General features: G+C 38.7%; 1 protein-coding gene across 1 annotated transcript in view; it reads left to right on the top strand.

Moving 5' to 3' along the window:
- The window catches only part of LOC123498005 (choline-phosphate cytidylyltransferase B-like), a 39,934-nt gene that overhangs the window by 16,485 nt on the left and 3,120 nt on the right, over positions 1-20,329 (top strand). The window contains exons 5-6 of the mRNA XM_045245078.1: positions 11,975-12,196; positions 14,905-15,170. Coding sequence (XP_045101013.1) covers positions 11,975-12,196; positions 14,905-15,170 — 488 coding nt within the window. The remainder of the gene's footprint in view (positions 1-11,974; positions 12,197-14,904; positions 15,171-20,329) is intronic.

The raw sequence follows: 20,329 nt of genomic DNA, 5'->3' as shown, positions 1-20,329 counted from the left end.
GTGTGTGTGTGTGTGTGTGTGTGTTTGTTTATTTGTTTGTTTGTTGTATTTACCTAGTTGTAGTTTTACAGGGCCTAGGCTTTACACTCGTGTGGCCCCGTCTCCATATCAACACTTATCTAATTTTTCCTTAAAACTATGCACACTCTTTGCTGACACCACTTCCTCACTCAAACTGTTCCAAGTTTCAACACATCTTTGCGGGAAACCATATTTTTTAACATCTCTCAGACATCTTCCCTTCCTCAGTTTCTTACTGTGCAATCTTGTGCTTCGAATGTCATATTCTCTCAGGATCAGTTTCTCATTATCCACTTGATCCATTCTGTTAATCAATTTATAAACTTGTGTCAGATCCTCTCTCTCCCTTCTCTGTTCCAGGCTTGGTAGATCCATAGCCTTTAGTCTCTCCTCAAATTCTGGAACCATTCTTGTAACCATTTTTTGTATAGTCTCCAATTTTTATGTGTTTCTTTTTATGGGGGGTCCACACAACTTCTGCATATTTCAATCTGGGTCTTATTATAGTACTTATCAATTTCTTCATCATTTCTTTGTCCATGTAGTGAAATGCTAATCCAGTATTCCTTAGCAAATTATATGTCTTTCTGAAAATTCGATCAATATGGCTTACCTGTTGATTGTTTTCTTCCATCGTCACTCCCAAGTCTTTTTCCTTTTTTATTTTCTCTAGTTCTACTCCATCTCCCATCTTATAGATTCCCACTGGTCGTCTTTCACTCTTTCCCATTTCCATGACATGGCTTTTGTCCACATTGAATTCCATTTCCCACTTTTTACTCCATTTCCAGATCTTATTTAGGTCTTCCTGCAGTATTTCACAATCCTCTTTTTGCTTTATAACTCTGCACAATTTCACATTGTCCGCAAACAGATTTATGTAGCTGTTCACTCCCTTTGGCATGTCATTTATATATATGAGAAAAAGTATTGGCGCCAATACTGACCCTTGTGGCACTCTGCTTTCTACTGCTCTCCACTCGAACTTCATATCTTTAACTACCGTCCTTATTTCTCTCCCCCTCAATCATTTTCCATCCATCTCAATGTGCTTCCTTTTAAGCCTCCCTTCTCCTCTAACTTCCATAGTAATCTTTCATGTAGCACTTTATCAAATGCCTTTTTAAAATCCAAATAAATACAATCAATCCATCCCTCTCTCTTTCTTGTACTCTGTTAACTATTCTAGAGTAGAAACTCAGTAAATTTGTTACACATGACCGACCTTTTCTAAAACCAAATTGGCTATTTGATAATAATTTATTTTGTCTTCAAGAAACTCGATCCATTGTTTCTTTACTCTTTCACACATCTTGCATATTACACTATAGTCCGTTCATCCAAAGAATCCAGGTCGAAACTGCTAGTTCAGTTGGCAGCCCTGCCCACCCCCGCCGCCACTAAACCTTCCCGACACTAAAATTTTCTTCAAGTACATTTATTTTTCTTCAAGCTATAAACTTGTATATCTATTGAGTTAAGTGAAGAAAAATAAATGTACTTGAAGAAAATTTAAGTGTCGGGAAGGTTTAGTGGCAGGCTCCAACCAAACTAGCAGTTTCGGCCTGGATTCTTTGGATGGACGGACTATAGTTAGTGATACCGGTCTGTAATTTAAAGGTTTCTTCCTTCCTTCCTTTCTTATATATGGGAACCACCTCAGCTCTTTTCCATTCTACTGGTACTGTTCCATTTTCTGTTGAGCATTTTTATGGTGTTGTATATAGGACTTACTTGCGTGTGTGTGTGTGTATTTACCTAGTTGTAGTTTTACAGGGCCTGGGCTTTATGCTCGCGTGGCCCCATCTCCATATCTACACTTATCCAATCTTACTTTAAAAGTATGCACACTAGTTGCAGACACTACTTCTTCATTTAAACTGTTCCACATCTCAATACATCTTTGCGGGAAACTATATTTTTTAACATCTCTCAGACATCTTCCTTTTCTCAGCTTTTTACTATGCGATCTTGTGCTTCGAATGTCATATTCTTCTCTCAGGATCAGTTTTTCATTATCCACTTGGTCCATTCCGTTGATCAATTTATAAACTTGTATCAGATCTCCTCTCTCTCTTCTTTGTTCCAGGGTTGGTAGATCCATAGCCTTTAGTCTCTCCTCATATGTCATCCCTTCAAATTCTGGAACCATTCTTGTAGCCATTTTTTGTAGTCTCTCCAACTTTCTTATGTGTTTCTTTTTATGAGGGATCCACACTACTCCTGCATATTCCAATCTGGGTCTTATTATAGTACTTATCAATTTCTTCATCATTTCTTTGTCCATGTAGTGAAATGTTTCTCCAATATTCCTTAGCAAATTATATGTTTTTCTCTAAAAATTCTATCAATATGGCTTACCGGTTGATTGTTTTCTTCCATCGTCACTCCTAAGTCCTTTTCCTTTTTTACTTTCTCTAGTTCTACTCCATCTCCCATCTTATAGATTCCCACGGGTCGTCTTTCACTCTTTCCCATTTCCATGACATGGCTTTTGTTCACATTGAATTCCATTTCCCACTTTTTACTCCATTCCCAGATCTTATTTAGGTCTTCTTGCAGTATTACACAATCCTCCCTTTGCTTTATAACTCTGCACATTTTCGTATCATCTGCAAACAGATTTAAGTAGCTGTTCACTCCTGGCATGTCGTTAATATAAATGAGGAAAAGTATTGGTGCCAATACTAACCCCTGTGGCACTCTGCTTTCTACTGCTCTCCACTTGGACTTCATATCTTTAACTACCATCCTGTGTGTGTGTGTGGTGCATGTGTGGGGAGGGGGGGTTGGAATTCATATAAGTTAGACATTTGTGTTTGTCAGACCAACCTTTCCACCTATTAGTTCGAGTTAGCAAGGGTCAACAGTATGTGCAAAACCAAAGAAGAGAAAGGATGCTGCTTGGAAGAATTTAAGGAAGTAGAGAAGTGAAGAAAATAGGAAGCATTATAATGAGGTATGAAACAAATATATTAGAATAAAGAGGGAAGAGAAGAAAAAGTTTGAAAGGGATGTCGTAAAAACATGCGGAGAGAAACCCAAGCTATTCTACAAGCATATAAATGGGAAAATGATAGAGAGACCATCACCAACTTAATTCAGAGATACTGGGTATATGAAACAATGGAAGAAATGAGTGAACTGATGAATTAGAGCCTTAGATTGGTACTTGATGTAGAAGAATATTTCATAGAACCAAATGACAAAGTGATGCAGGAAGGGTTATAAAATGTTATGGTACATAAGCAGGAAATTTTTAAATTACTAGAAAAGGGGGATGTAAGAAAAGCAATGGAGCAAGATATAGTGTCAGGATGGACACTGAAAGAACGTAGAGAACAACTGGTAGACCCAATTTGGGATGTGATCAACAGTTCATTAACAGAAGGAAAAGTACAAAGGGAATGAAAAAGAGCAAATATAGTCTGAATATATAAAGAAGGGAAAAGAACCGAGCCCTTGAATTATAGGCCTGTGACATTGACTGGTGATGTGGGAAAGCTCTGTGAAATTGTGATTGAAGAAAAATAAGGCTGGATTATTTGGAAGAAAATTAAATCATAAACAACTCCCAGTTGGATTTAGAAAAGGAAGATCATGTATAACATATCTACTAAGTTTCTGTACATGGGTAATAGATGATGTACAAGGAAGAGATGGATAGGTGGAGGCAGTGTATTTAAATATCAAAAAGACTTTTGATAGAACACCACACAGAAGATTCCTATGGAAAATAGAACATATAGGAAGAGGGACTATTTGACAGAAAGAAAAATAAGGACAGTGATGAGAGACACTCCATCAAGTTGGAGCACAGTAACTTTTGGCATACCACAGGGTCAGCCAGTGATGGCACCAATAATGTTTCAAATATATATTAATGATACACCTGAGTAGCTACATATACAGTAAGTCCTCGTTATACAGTACATATGTGTTCCTGGAAACCTTACCATATACAGAACCCATCATAACATGTAATAATAGGGAATGCGCCAGCACGTCGTCACCCCTACAGAAATTAAAATAGTACATGAAAATCGTCATAAAAACAAAAAATGTAAAGAACTGCGCAAAATAAATAAATAAAACGTCTTTATTTATCTTTCACTCATCATGTATGCTATCAGATGATGTCCCTCCCGAGGCTAAGGGACAATAGGGATTTCAGCCCTTACTCATCATCCGCTGAGTGGGCAGATGAGGATAAGACGTCGTCGTCTGCACTGTCAGAATAAGATATGGAATGGTCAGCTGTAGTGGAGTCAGCATGTTTCACTGGTTTGAAGAAAGAGGATATGGAGGAAGGGCCAGCTGTAGAACCGTCGGCAGCGGATGTGGAAGGGCCAGCTGTAGCAGGGTCGTCAGGTGTGACAGGGACGGCATGTCTTACTGGCTTGAAGAACAAGTAGATGGAGGACTGTTTGATTTTTCTTGTTTTTTCATCATAGATTTCTTGATAAATCTTGACACTTTTCTCTACGTCATGAACCACTTTGCTACTCCTGGCAGGATTTGGGTCACATTCCATCAGGGTTTCCAGAGCTTTTTCGATACCACCGAGATATTCTCTAAAAGTTTTGATGTCTAGGCCAGGTTCTTCTTCCTTGTCTCCCTCTTTTCACGTCTTCCTGTGATGCCTTGTCTTGCTCATTTGAAAGAGGTTCAGCATGGCTTTCCAAAAGATCTTGAACATCATCATCATCAACTTCATCAAAGCCAGCCCTGTGGTAGAGATTTACTATGTAATTTCTGATCGCAACAATGTCATCTTCAGCGAAACCTGGGAAGTCATGCACGCATTCTGGCCATACTTTTATTCCACTCCAAGTTCATGGTAGACGTCTTCACTTCGTCCCAAGATGACGATGTTATCTAAGGCGTGCTTGATATTATACAACTTCCACCATTCTCTGATAGTGGGCTTGCCAGGCCCATCTGTGCCCTTTATCAGTTGCTGCATGGTTTGCCACTGGTAGTAGCTTTTAATGTTTGCCATAATTATTATGAGTACAGTAATACTCCGCTTAACGAACAGGATAGGGGGTGTCAAAGCTGTTCGTAGAGCGGAAATTCGTTAAGTGGACGTAATTTTCCCATAGGAAATAATGGAAATAGGGGGGATGCATTCTAGGCTGAACCCCAACATACCACATAGGTTTAAAAAAAAAAAAATATATATATACATACATATATATATATATATATATATATATATATATATATATATATATATATATATATATATATATACAGGCAACCCCCGTTGCCTGTATACATACATATGCCAGAGATGATGAGATCGGCCACAGACAGCGGAGACTCCGGCGACTTGGCCGCTTCTTCTTCTTGTGACCTTTTTAGCTTGGCATGTTGTCTTTCACCACAATATTAAATTTGCTTTCACTCCTCTATTGCTTGCTATAATGGATATCATATCTTAGTATTCATATACGCTCATGCCATGAGGATAACCTGGACTCCATGGCACTGAGTGATAGTGAATTACTAATGGAATACCGTGCTATTCCAGGTGACGCAAGAATTTCTTCTGCATCAGGCCTTTGTATCAGCAGCGCCTGTAGGGAAGATACGAAAAAATACAAACAACAAAGAGGGCAATCACCATCTTTCACACCACTAGTTCCTGCATCTAGCATGCCACATTCTCTCCAGGAACTCTTTCACAGCCTCAATTATCCTTTCATTCATCCCCCTACAGAGTCCCAGCAGCTCCACCATCCTTTCCCTTCCTGTCATCTCCACTCTGTCATGTCCCAGCTCCCTCAGCACCACTTGCATCATCTCATACCTGTCTCTGGCATACTTCACATCCTCTCCCATGTCACACATCTGGCACACTTTGCTGTGGGACTCAGACCATCTATAATTCCTTGCATTCACATCCATGCACTGTGCCCTAGCTCAGAAGAGAAGGTCCCCACTCAGGCTTCCATCATACCACTTTTCATACATTCGGGCCTCTTTCTTTCTATACCATTCCAAGGTACTCTTTTGCTCAATCCTATTCCTCCAGTCACTCAGTCCCATACCTTTCACTACTCTGTGTATCTCACTCCTCCACTTCCTTATACCCCATTCTCTACCCTCTCCATTTCTAACAATCATACTCCAGTCCTTCTCTAAGTGCCTTCCTTCTACCTGCTGAAAAGCCCAAGTAGCTATTAGACCACTCTTCACCACCATCCTGACACACTTTTTCCCCCACTTGCTACTCCTGACATTCCACAGAAACACTTTTCTCACTATTCTAGCATCATTCATTTGCTCTAACCTAGCCTTATACCGTAGGGTCGCTTTTACATACCTTTCTCTAAAAGTGCTCCAACCCATGTCTCCCCTAAGGGCCTCTACTGCTGCATATCTAGGTGCATTAAGTGCCATTCTTGCAACTCTATTCTGCCCTATTTCTAACTTTTCTAGTTCACTCATTCCATGCAATCACATCCATACCATACATGATGCTCGGAACAGCCACGCTCTTCCAAACTTCTCGCAGCACGTCATATTTACTCGCTCTCATCCTTGCTGCACTTCCTAGCCAACCTACCCACTGACTCACCATGCTTATCTTCTCATTCTTTGTCTTCACGCAGCCAACCGGACTCATCCACATCCCCAGGTACTTGTATTCATCTGTCTGTTGCATCTCGTTCTCACCTAGTCTCCACACTGAGTTCCTCTCATCCTCTGACCCATTCACAACCATTACCTTGCTCTTTTCACTGCTAAACCTCACTCCAAAGTCTCTTCCATACCCATCTACAACATCAAACAAACTCTGAAGCTCTTCTGCCGACTCACTCATAACAACAACATCATCTGCATACAAGAGCACACATATCTTATCATTACCCACATTTACACCTGCATTCATTCTCCTCAATCTAGCAGCCAGTTCCTCTGTATATAAGCTAAAGAGGGTTGGTGATAATATGCAACCCTGCCTAACTCCTCTTTCACTCTTCACCCAGTCTGTCTCTACATCTCCTAGTTTATACTTAGCTCTTGTATCCACATACATACTTCGCACTATGTTAACTATCTTTGCACTTAGCCCAATCTTTTCTAGCACTCTACCTAGCATTTCTCTGTTCACCCTATCATATGCTTTCTCTATGTCTAGAAAACCTAAGTATAATTTGCTACCATCTTTCTTCTTTCTCTCAATCAATTCATTCACCACAAACATATTGTCTTCAGCTCTCCTGTCCACATGGAACCCATTCTGCTCTTCACCTAACACTCCAACTCTCTCAATCCATTTACACACTCTCTCATTCAAAACCGCACTGAACACTTTTCCTACTGTGTTAACTAACGCAATCGGCCTGTAGTTTTTCAACTCATTCTTACTCTTGTACCCTCCCTTATGCAGCAAAGTCACCCTGCATTCATTCCACATTCTCGGCACTCTCCTCCTCCCACACCTGGTTAAACAACTCAGTCATCCTATCAATCACAACCTCTCCTCCATTTTTGTACAATTCATAAGGTATCTCATCCGGCCCTGCTGCCTTCCCATTCTTCTGCTTCTTCACACATTTCTTCACCTCCTCCCTGCTGATCCTTTCATTCAACTCGTCTGCATCCTTTCTCTCCAGTGTCACACGCTCTTCACCCACATCAAAGACCTCACCTGCACCTCCAATCTCTTCCCAAAACTCTTTTATTGCCCTTCTCATTTCTTCCTTATCAGTCACCACTGGTCCATTCACCTTCAGGCTCTCCACATTCTCACTGTCAGGCATCCCCTCACCCCTCAGGAATCTGTACCACTCACGATCACCATCCACCAGGGTTGGCAATGATTAAATCAAATTGATTTAATCAAATGATTAAATCATTGATTTTTTTACTTAAAAAATCATGATTTTTTTTTTTTATTTTTTTGATTTTTTACTAAAAAGTATTCCATAAGTTAAATGATGTGCTCCAAGGATGGTAAAGTAAAACAACCTATTCATGTGCAATTATTCATTTATTCCCTTCATGGTATATACCAGTAAATAAATAAATAAATTAAATAAAAAATAACACCTTTTGCAGGTGACAACATTAACCTTTTGAATCTCACTTTGTATGTCTCTGGTAAAGCAAGGAAAGCAACAGGACTTGAACAAGCATATACTGTAGATGCCACTGAGCTGGTAATCTCAGAAAAGCAACCTGCAGAGGCACTGACTGTGACTGACCAACTGGTGGAAAATACATGTACTGTACTGAGCTTAGTGAGTTCTCTTGCTCTAATGTTGCCAACTTGCCATATGTTTTTTACTAGGTAAAAATCAGCCTCCTTTAGTCTTTACTAACTTGGGATTCAATGTATCATAATAATAACCAAGGTTAGCAACCAAACAGTAACAGAATAAAAGTAGATATTCTTCTGTGTGGTAATAATATAAAATGCTGTCATGAAAATAACTTCAGGCAACTCTGTCTGTCCTAAACCTGGTCCTGTACCAACTACAAACAAGTATTGAACACGTATGTATCAGGATCCTTGACTGTGCTCACACTTACATGCCCTAAACTCAAACTTAAAGTAACCTATGGAGATTTTCAAATCACTCAGTAGGATATATATATATATATATATATATATATATATATATATATATATATATATATATATATATATATATATATATATATATATATTTTTTTTTTTTTTTTTTTTTTTTTTTTTTTAAAAAAAATCAAAAAATCAAATAAATAAAAAAAATCAATGATTTTTTGATTTTTTTGATTTTTTAAAAAAAATCAAAAAAATCACCAACCCTGCCTTCCACACCTTTCTCTCTAAGGGACTGAATCACACTTTTCTCACATTCAACTTTAGCATTCATTATCTTTCACTTCATCATTCGCTGCTGACTCACGTACGCTGTCCATGCATTCAGGTACTCACTTTCAGCCTCCTCACTCTCATGTCTCCTCTTTCTTAACTGTTTGCACACCCTATTCAGTCTCTTCCTTTCCTTCCTAGCATCTCTAATCTCGTCATTCCACCACGGCCTACTTCTATGGTTTCTAGCGTGTGTTGTCCACAAGAGGCTTGATCTTGATCTTGATCTTGATTCTACAGGTGTCCCAGGATTTCTCCTGAGACAAGCCTTAGTATCAGCAGCTCCTGGTGTATTCAAAAGCCTGTCGGCTTGCGTGATACAGCGAGGCTTTCAAACTTGGAAAAAATTACCTGGATAAAACTTTGTTTAAGCGAGTTTGGGGTTCGTTAAACGAGCAGGTGGTAGTAAAATGAAACCTTCGTTGTAGCGAAATTTCGTTGTGTGAACCTTCGTTAAACGGGGGTTGTCTGTATTTGTTCTTACAATAGACCCTTTAATATTCTATTTATTCATGTAATTAGTAATGCATGTAAGTAATATGTAATGCAGTTAAAAAAAAGGGGGGGGAGAGGAAGAGATAACAAGCTCCAAGGGTGGTCAAGTTGAAGTCAGTACTGTGAGTGGCAGGGAGGTGTGATATGGATGACGACCCCTGCTCCCTCGTGCTGGGCCCTCTCGGGTGAGATGAGTGGATACCATATCTGTGAATTTTTCTTACTGTATATCGAATTGAGTGTAGTAATTTCCAAATACCATAATTGTGAATTTACCGGATAAAGAACTACCGTATAATGAGGACTTACTGTATATGTTTGCTGATGATGTGAAATTCTTGAGAATGATAAAGATCAATGAGGATTGCATAGAATTGCAGAGTGATATTGATAAGATCTGGGAAAGGTGCCATTTGATGAAAATGGGTAAAAGTAATAGAGGGCATATGTGGCAGTACAAAATCTGAGAAGAGATTTTAATGAAAAGAAGGACCTGGGAGTAATTTTACAAAACTCCTTGATCACAGAAAGACACATGAATAAGTTATTTGCTTCAACTTACAAGACTGTCAAATATCAAGATGTCATTTCACAACATGGATAAGATTATGATGAAAAAGATTATAACAATAAGACCTAGACTTGAATATGCAGCAGTGATGTGGTCACAACATGGGGAAAAGGACATCAGGAAACTCAAAAGAATCCAAAGGACAGCCACAAAGATGTTACCATAGATAAAGGACCTTCACTATGAAGGTAGACTTAAGGAAATGAAACTACCAATCTTGAAGGATAGATGGGAGAGAGGAGATCTAATAACAATCTACACTCTTAAGTAAATTAGGAAAAGTCAATGTCTGAAGAAACGTTAAAAAGTTTAGTTTTCCACTTAGGACGGTGGACATCTGGAATGGATTGAGTGATGAGATTGTAACAGCATAAAGTGTGCATAAATTTAAGGAAAATCAAATAAAATTAAATATGGAGATAGGTCACTATGAGCCCCGCTCGAACCCTGTAATGTACAACTACTATTGACTCTCGTAAACTCGGACTAATAGGGGGAAAGGTAGGTCCGACAAATGCGAATGTCTGACATACAAATTCCCTCTTCTTCTCCACACGCACTTAAAAAAATAAAAAATTTAAAAATTACATATGTCTTCAGACCCTAAATTATCAGATAGTGTAGTTTATTTTTTTCCTAATTAAATACCCTTCCCACCAGGAAGCCATTTTTTAATGCATCATGCGGTTGCGTCATAGCCTGACTCAAGAAATACACAGTATATGCATCAGAAATAACATCCTTTCAGGCATAAATTGATGTGAATTAGAATCAGAAATTTCAAGGAAAAGACAAAAAAAAAAAAAAAAAAATCATTAGGAGACAGCTGGACCTTCAACCCGTACTTCCACTCTCCCCTGCATCACAAATGTTATCTCTTTATCTGCCCCCTCCAAGACACTCCCCTCACCCCTCACTGCCACACTTCTACACAATAATCTTTCTACAGTATATCATAAGACTGCTATTATCTTTTCAAACTTTTTTCTCACAACCTTCATCATCACAACTATACATCCCATAACTCTCACAATAACACTATCACAAAAGATTATGTTGAGACAGAGGTATAAAGCTGGATCAGATGAGTAATAAATACTTCACTGTATCATTTTCTCACTTCAACACACTAATAATGACTCAGAGTGCCCATTTCAGTAGTAAAACAGCTGATGGCGCCTTGCCTTCCTAACCCTCATGTATGAGTGAATGATATTAACTAGAGAAGCATTATCCTCTTATCATGCTCCAGAAGTCTTTAATGTATGCACAATCATGTGTAAAAATTTCATGTCAATCAGATGAATACAAATAGCAAAACAAGGACGAAATTATGAAAAATCTTTGAGAGCATATATCTCGAAAAGTGTTTTTTACTCTTCAAAAACTTTAATAAAGTTGGTATAAACTCTGTTTGACTTTTGTTTGCCATCATTTTAAACTATAAATAAAATACAATTTTTATTTGGAATTAGATTTTTGATAATGTCAATAGAAGATGAAATACTGGAAAGTGAAAAAAAAATAAAATAAAGAATAAAAAATGGCAGGCAGTTCAACTTGGACTTTAGTCCCTGGGTCGGTCAGTGTCCTATTTATCACGAAATCTGAGTTATTGGGGTCTGAGTTATCAAGATTCAACAGTAGGCAAATACACAATCACCTGATCCGACTGATCTAGGCACCATTAATACTGGAGTGCATGCACACATTTCACGTCTTAAACAGCTTGAACAATTCCTCAAATGCCTCGGAAAGTAAAAGTTATCAGGGGTATTTTAACCAGTATATAAGCCAAGTAGCTTGAAATTATTTAATCTAAAGGCAAAAATTCCTACCAGTATACTTGGGATAGAACAAAAAAATTTAAAAGATCCTCAAGGTTTCCTACTTATCCAATATCTGACTTATTCTAGTATGGCTTGAGCTGGGTTTACTATGCTTTGCATTCATTTATGTGACTATTCATTAACTGATATTTTATTTATTTTCCTTTCTTTTCCTCCTTGCCCCAGATTGATTTTGTTGCTCATGATGACATCCCTTACACAACTGGCAGCGCCACCGACGTCTATGCACACATAAAGGCTCGGGGAATGTTTGTGTCAACAGAGCGCACAGAGGGTGTGTCCACCAGTGACGTGGTGTCCCGTATTGTGAAGGACTACGATGTCTATGTGAGAAGAAACCTTGCACGTGGTTATAGTGCCAAGGAGCTCAATGTGTCTTACATCAACGTACGTAAGAAAGTTTAGTTTTCATTGGTTGGTAGAACATGTCACTGTGTGTCTGTTGTCTGTTCTTTGCACATCCAGGTCCACTTTCATCCATTACTAGTGTAACACACCAGAAAAAATGTAAGAATATACTTAGAAATCCAAACTTACTGACATCCTTAAGTGGTGTAGCACACCTGGCTTTCACTTACTCATTGCCATGCCATGTCCCTGAAGACATTGGCAACCACAGAAGACCATACCTTTTTGTCTTTTCCTTTGCAAGAGTCTAGCAACACTATCCATGAATCTACTATATCCGACCAACTTACTCCTCTTGTCCATTCTCTTGTTCTCTTCCCTTCTATTTTACCTGTCAAAATTAAGTTTGTTATTACAGTAATACTCTGCTTAACAAGCAGAATAGGGGATGTCGAAGCTGTTCGTAGAGCGGAAATTCGTTAAGCGGACGTAATTTTCCCATAGGAAATAATGGAAATAGGGAGGATGCATTCTGGGCTAGTCCCCAAAAAATATATATGTATTTCTATTAGCTTTTTACAAACCTTGTCTCCAAGAAAGGATTGTTTTGTAATGCATAAAGTGAAATCTTATATGGAATACCAAAAAAAATTAAGCAGAGATGATGAAATCGGCCACAGACGGCGGAGACTCCGGCGACTTGGCCGCTTCTTCTTGTGACCTTTTTAGCTTGGTGTGTTGTCTTTCACTATGATATCAAATTTGTTTCCACTCCTCTATTGCCTGCTATAATGGATATCATATCTTAGTATTCATATATGCTCATGCCATGAGGATAACCTCGACTCTGTGGCACAGAGTGATAGTGAATTACTAATGAAATACCACAGTATTTCATTAGTATATGAATACTAAGGTATGATATCCATTATAGCAGGCAATAGACGAGTGGAAACAAATTTGATATCGTGGTGACAACATGCTAACTAAATAGCTCACAAGAAGAAGAAGCGACAAGTTGCGGAATCTCCGCCGTCTGTGGCCGATCTCATCATCTCTGCTTTATTTTTTGGTATTCCATGTAAGATTTCACTTTATGCATTACAAATATTCCTTTCTTGGGGCAAGGTTTGTAAAAAGCTAATACAACAAGACAACATGCTAAGCTAAATAGCTCACAAGAAGAAGAAGCGGCCAAGTTGCCGGAATCTCCGCCGTCTGTGGCCGATCTCATCATCTCTGCTTTATTTTTTGGTATTCCATGTAAGATTTCACTTTATGCATTACAAATATTCCTTTCTTGGGGCAAGGTTTGTAAAAAGCTAATACAAAAAAAAAAAAAAATATATATATATATATATATATATATATATATATATATATATATATATATATATATATATATATATCTTTTTAACCCATGTGGTATGTTGGGGACCAGCCCAGATCGCGTCACCCCCATTTCCATTATTTCCTATGGGAAAATTACATCCACTTAACGAATTTCCGCATTTCTATTAGCTTTTAACAAACCTTGCCCCCAAGAAAGGATTGTTTTGTAATGCATAAAGTGAAATCTTACATGGAATACCAAAAAATAAAGCAGAGATGAGATCAGCCACAGACGAAGCGGGAGACTCGCAGCCACTCGGCCACTTCTTCTTCTTGTGACCCTTTTGCTTGCGTGTTACTTTCATCATGATGTTTATGTTTTCACTCCTCTCTTGCCTGCTATAATGGATATCATATCGTAGTATTCATATACGCTCATGCCATGAGGATAACCTCGACTCCGTGGCACTGAGTGATAGTGAATTATTAATGAAATACGTGGTATTTCATTAATAATTCACTATCACTCAGTGCCACGGAGTCGAGGTTATCCTCATGGCATGAGCGTATATGAATACTACGATATGATATCCATTATAGCAGGCAAGAGAGGAGTGAAAACATAAACATCATGATGAAAGTAACACGCAAGCAAAAGGGTCACAAGAAGAAGAAGTGGCCGAGTGGCTGCGAGTCTCCCGCTTCGTCTGTGGCTGATCTCATCTCTGCTTTATTTTTTGGTATTCCATGTAAGATTTCACTTTATGCATTACAAAACAATCCTTTCTTCAGGGCAAGGTTTGTAAAAAGCTAATAGAATGTTGTTTTGTGAACATACATGCGAGAATGTGAGAGAATTTGTACGTAGCTCCTGTAACTTCCAATGACTCATATAACATCATAAAAGTAGTGGTACACCAGTAGCCCAATATGCTGCCAAACGTATATATAATTTTTTTTTTTTTTTTTTTTCTTTTTTTCTTTTTTAACCCATGTGGTATGTTGGGGACCAGCCCAGAATGCATCCCCCCCTATTTTCATTATTTCCTGTGGGAAAATTACATCCGCTTAACGAACTTTCGCTCTACGAACAGCTTTGACACCCCCTATCCTGTTCATTAAGCAGAGTATTACTGTATATATATATATATATATATATATATATATATATATATATATATATATATATATATATATATATATATATATATATATCACTGACATTTTCATACACATTTTTTAAATGTTTATCTCTCTCTCTCTCTCTCTCTCTCTCTCTCTCTCTCCTCTCTCTCTCTCTCTCTCTCTCTCTCTCTCTCCCAAGAAAGAAAGGAAAGAATGATCAGTTATGGGTAGATCACATAAATATAGGATTTTGTCACTCCCTTAAACTTAATTTTTGTCTTTTTCTGCAGGAAAAGAAATATCGTCTGCAAAATAAAATTGATGACCTGAAGAAAAAAGGAAAGGAAATGTTTGAAGACATTGAAGGCAAGCGAACAGATCTCATCATGAAATGGGAGGAGAAGAGTCGGGAGTTCATTGATGCTTTCCTTATGCTCTTTGGTAGGGACGGTCGCCTCACACAATACCTCACAGAGAAAAAGGACTCAGTTATGATGGCTCTGTCACCACCATCCTCACCCAAAGCTGGTAGTCAGTCTTCAGAAGATTGTAGCAGGTGAGTAAAGAATGAATTAATTGAATATCAGATTGTGAAGCCAACTTTTGTAAAAGTAAGGTGATACCGCAGAATCATAGCCTCCCCCACCCAAAACACACACACACACACACACACACACACACACACACACACACACACACACTCCAGACTAATGGAGTACCTTAGGGGTCAGTTTTGGCACCGTTACTGTTTGCTGTTTACATAAATGATATGACGAAAGGAGTGAATAGCTACACTTATATGAGTTTGTTTGCGGATGATGCCAAATTAATGAGGAAAATAACTAAGAAAGAAGACTGTGAGGCATTGCAGAGGGACTTAGACAAGATCTGGGAGTGGAGCAGAGAGTGGCAAATGGAATTTAATATCAAGAAGTGTGGAGTGATGAATTTCGGTAAGAGCAGTATGAGACCAGTGTACAAATATAAGATGGGAGATGAGAAATTGGAAATAAAGACTGAAGAGAGAGATCTGGGAATAACTCAATTTCTACAACTATCTACTCGACATAACCTTCCAGACAACTATCCTCTCTTCTTCAATAACACTCAACTTCCCCTCTCCTCTACATTAAACACACTCGGTCTATCCTTCACTAAAAATCTAAACTGGAAATTTCACATCTCTACTCTTGCTAAATCAGCTTCCAAGAAGTTAGGTGTCCTATGGCGTCTTCGTCCATTTTTCTCTCCCTCCCAGCTGCTTGCTCTGTACAAGGGCCTTATCCGCCCGTGTATGGAGTATGGCTCTCATGTCTGGGGGATCCACACACAGCTTTACTAAACAAGGTGGAATCTAAAGCTTTTCGTCTTATCAACTCTTCTCCTCTAACTGACTGTCTTGATTCTTTAAGTCACCGCCGCAATGTTGCATCTTTATCTGTCTTCTACCGCTGTTTTCATGCTGTCTGCTCTTCTGAACTTGCTAACTGCATGCCTTCCCCCTCCTGCGGCCTCGCTGCACAAGACTCTCTACTTCTTCTCATCCATTCTGTCCATCTTCCTAATGCAAGAGTTAACCAGTATCTTCACTCCTTCATTCCCTACACTGGTAAACTCTGGAACTCTCTACCTGTGTCTGTATTTCCACCTGCCTATGACTTAAACTCTTTCAAAGAGGTGTCAAGACACCTCTTACGTTAACTGGACCCTCCTTTTAGATTTTCTGTTTTTCTCTTTCTACTTTTCTTTTAACAGGGCCTGGCAACCAGCGGGATTTTTTTTTTTTCCAACACTGTGTTTGCCCTTGGCCAGTGCCCTTGTAATGTAAAAAAAAAAAAAAAAAAAAAAAAAAAAAACTGTGATGGAGGGGCTCTCGTCAGAGGTTCATGTAAAGAGGAAATCTGGTGAAGCGTACAATTTAGTAAGGAACATAAGAACTGCATTCTGCTACATGGATGAAGAGATGATCAAGAAGTTGATTGTTACAATGATTAGACCCAGGTTGGAGTATGCAGCAGTGCTTTGGTCTCCAAGAATGGCAAGGGATAAGAGAAAGCTGGAACGCATGCAGAGGGCTGTGACGAAGCTGCCCCAAACCTTGGTGAATCTGTCTTATGAGCAGAGACTGGAAAAATTGATCTGCTGACACTGGAAAAAAGAAGGGAGAGAGGAGACCTTATCACTATGTATAGGATTCTGTCTGGCATTGAGAAGTTGGACCGTGATGATCTAGTGGTGAGAGATATGAGAAGTGGGAGGAAGCATGGGAGAAAAGTGAAGATGAGTGTGTGTACAAAGGACATAAAGAAATACAGTTTTCCACAAAGAATTGTGGGGATCTGGAATGCGCTGGAGAAAGAAGAGGTTGAAGCAAAAACAATTCACGGATTTAAGGAAAAGTTAGATAAGAGTAGATATGGGGATGGGACAGCACGAGTTTGAACTCCTCCTCCTGTAAACAACAACTAGGTAAATACAATATGCAGGAGTTGTGTGGACCCCCCATAAAAAGAAACACATAAGGAAGTTAGAGAGACTACAAAGAATGGTTACAAGAATGGTTCCAGAATTTGAAGGGATGACATATGAGGAGAGAATAAAGGCTATGGATCTACCAACCCTGGAACAAAGAAGGGAGAGAAGGGATCTGATACAAGTTTATAAATTGATTAACGGAATGGATCAAGTGGATAATGAGAAACTAATCCTGAGAGAAGAATATGACATTAGAAGCACAAGATCGCATAGTAAGAAACTGAGGAAGGGAAGATGTCTGAGAGATGTTAAGAAATATAGTTTCCCACAAAGATGTGTTGAGACTTGGAACAGGTTGAGTGAGGAAATGGTGTCAGCAAAGAGTGTGCATAGCTTTAATGAAAAATTGGATAAGTGTAAATATGGAGACGGGGCCATACAAGCGTAAAGCCCAGGCCCTGTAAAACTACAACTACGTAAATACACACACACACACACACACACACACACACACACACACACAGCCATCAGCAAGGTCTAACGTGTCTGAGCTGCTCACAGAGAGTGCTACAAAAGGACTGGACCCAGGCCTAGTTGCCAAGGCCAAGTTGCCGGAATCTCCGCCGTCTGTGGCCGATCTCATCATCTCTGCTTTATTTTTTTGGTATTCCATGTAAAATTTCACTTTATGCATTACAAAACAATCCTTTCTTGGGTGCAAGGTTTGTTAAAAGTTAATAGAAGTGCGGAAATTCGTTAAGCGGATGTAATTTTCCCATAGGAAATAATGGAAATGGGGGTGACGCGTTCTGGGCTGGTCCCCAACATATCACATGGGTTAAAAGATATATATATATATATATATATATATATATATATATATATATATATATATATATATATATATATATATATATATATATATATATATATTATATATATATATATGTAATGCATAAAGTGAAATCTTACATGGAATACCAAAAAATAAAGCAGAGATGATGAGATCGGCCACAGACGGCGGAGATTCCGGCAACTTGGCCGCTTCTTCTTCTTGTGAGCTATTTAGCTTAGCATGTTGTCGTTCACCACGATATCAAATTTGTTTCCACTCGTCTATTGCCTGCTATAATGGATATCATACCTTAGTATTCATATACTAATGAAATACTGTGGTATTTCATTAGTAATTCACTATCACTCTGTGCCACAGAGTCGAGGTTATCCTCATGGCATGAGCATATATGAATACTAAGATATGATATCCATTATAGCAGGTAATAGAGGAGTGGAAACAAATTTGATATCATAGTGAAAGACAACACGCCAAGCTAAAGGTCTGAAGAAGCGGCCAAGTCGCCGGAGTCTCCGCCGTCTGTGGCCGATTTCATCATCTCTGCTTAATTTTTTTAGTATTCCATATAAGATTTCTCTTTATGCATTACAAAACAATCCTTTCTTGGAGACAGGGTTTGTAAAAAGCTAATAGAAATACATATATATTTTTTGGGGACCAGCCCAGAACGCATCCTCCCTATTTCCATTATTTCCTATGGGAAAATTACGTCTGCTTAACGAATTTCCACTCTACGAACAGCTTCAACACCCCCTATTCTGCTCTCTCTCTCTCTCTCTCTCTCTCTCTCTCTCTCTCTCTCTCTCTCTCTCTCTCTCTCTCTCTCTCTCTCTCTCTCTCTCTCTCTCTCCTGACACCTGTTCTGATAACACTCTCATTCAAAAGTTGTCTCCCCATAACATGGCGAGAGACGCCGAGGTATAGAAGTAAGACGTGTGGGAGAGGTGGCGGAATCAGACACAGTGAAATCACTCTCGCTCCCCCGATCCATCGTTGGTGACACAGTAACATAGAGCATATGTCTACTCTGATGAGTGTTGCCAGCTCACAAGCAAAGAAAACGGGAAGAAAATAGCCAAAATATAGACGTAAAAAGTCTAAACGTCTATCAACGTGCTTGAGTCTTGCGTGATGAACATCTATCAATGTGTCCCGAGTTTTGCTGGTTAAGTTGTTATTTTGGGCAATATAATTAATTTATATCATGCATATGATAAACATTGTACATTGTATTTATCTTATATTAAATCTATACAGGCAACCCCTGCTTAACGAAGGTTCACACAACGAAATTTCACTACAACGAATGTTTCCTTTTACTACCATCTTCTCGTTTAACGAACACCAAACTTGCTATAACGAAATTTTATCCAGGTAATTTTTTACAAGTTTGAAAGCCCCACTGTATCACGCAAGCCGACAGGCTTTTGAATACACCAGCGCCTCTCGTGGACAAAACGCGCACCACTCACTCCCTCTACCCTTCTACACTTTTATTAGTTCAAAACAAGAACAGCGTCAGCAGCAGCTTGTCTTCCCTCGCTCAACATGCCACTAAAACACCTGCAATGTTGCCTAGCGTTGCTTAGAAGACCAGGAAGTCTCTTACTCTCGAAGTGAAGCTGGATATTATTCACGAGAGAGGCGAGAAAACTAATAGTATTACTCGCCACAATGGCTTGACTCTATCTACTGTCTCTACTATTTTCAAGTCAGCAGACTCTGTTAATACGTTAACCGCGTATCGGGCCACCCATGTACTGAGCAAATGTTTCACTTGTTGCGTATTGGTACATCTGAGGCCCAAATATCACTTTCTAAAAACTATTACAAACTTGAGTATGTAAATAATTTGTGTATAAATTTGTATTTATTATGACTGCAGATGCGTTGCTAAGGTACTGGAAAACAAGATAAAAATGATAAGACAATAATTTCATTTGTTGAAAGAAAAAATAGGCTTCTGAATAACAAGTAATGTTTGGTCTCATATTACTTCAAAAATACAATCAATATAAGAAAATAATGGAATATTATATCATCATAATGTTGATCACTAATTACACAAGTCATGTTTTTTGTTGAAACATGAAATGCAAATGAGTTTTTGACCCTCACATTCATTGTAAAAGATGGATACTCTCCTAGCCTTGTTTGTAGCCACCTTGTATCCCTCAGACAGTGAGATTTTCTCTTAGCATCCTCTGCATCGCTTCCTTATATTTTTCATTGGTCCATCTGCTTCTTGTAAGGTATCTTCTTTTCTTGCACCCAATATATCAGAGGTCCTCTTCCCTGGTTTTGTGATTTCCTCAGGAATGTTTTTAGTAAGAGAGAGAATTACTGATTCTATGGAGGTTTTTAGGCATACTTGTTTTGCTGAG

Source organism: Portunus trituberculatus, chromosome 47, assembly GCF_017591435.1.
Source record: "Portunus trituberculatus isolate SZX2019 chromosome 47, ASM1759143v1, whole genome shotgun sequence".
Classification (NCBI taxonomy): Eukaryota; Metazoa; Arthropoda; class Malacostraca; order Decapoda; family Portunidae; genus Portunus; species Portunus trituberculatus.
This window is presented reverse-complemented; position numbering and strand designations above follow the sequence as displayed.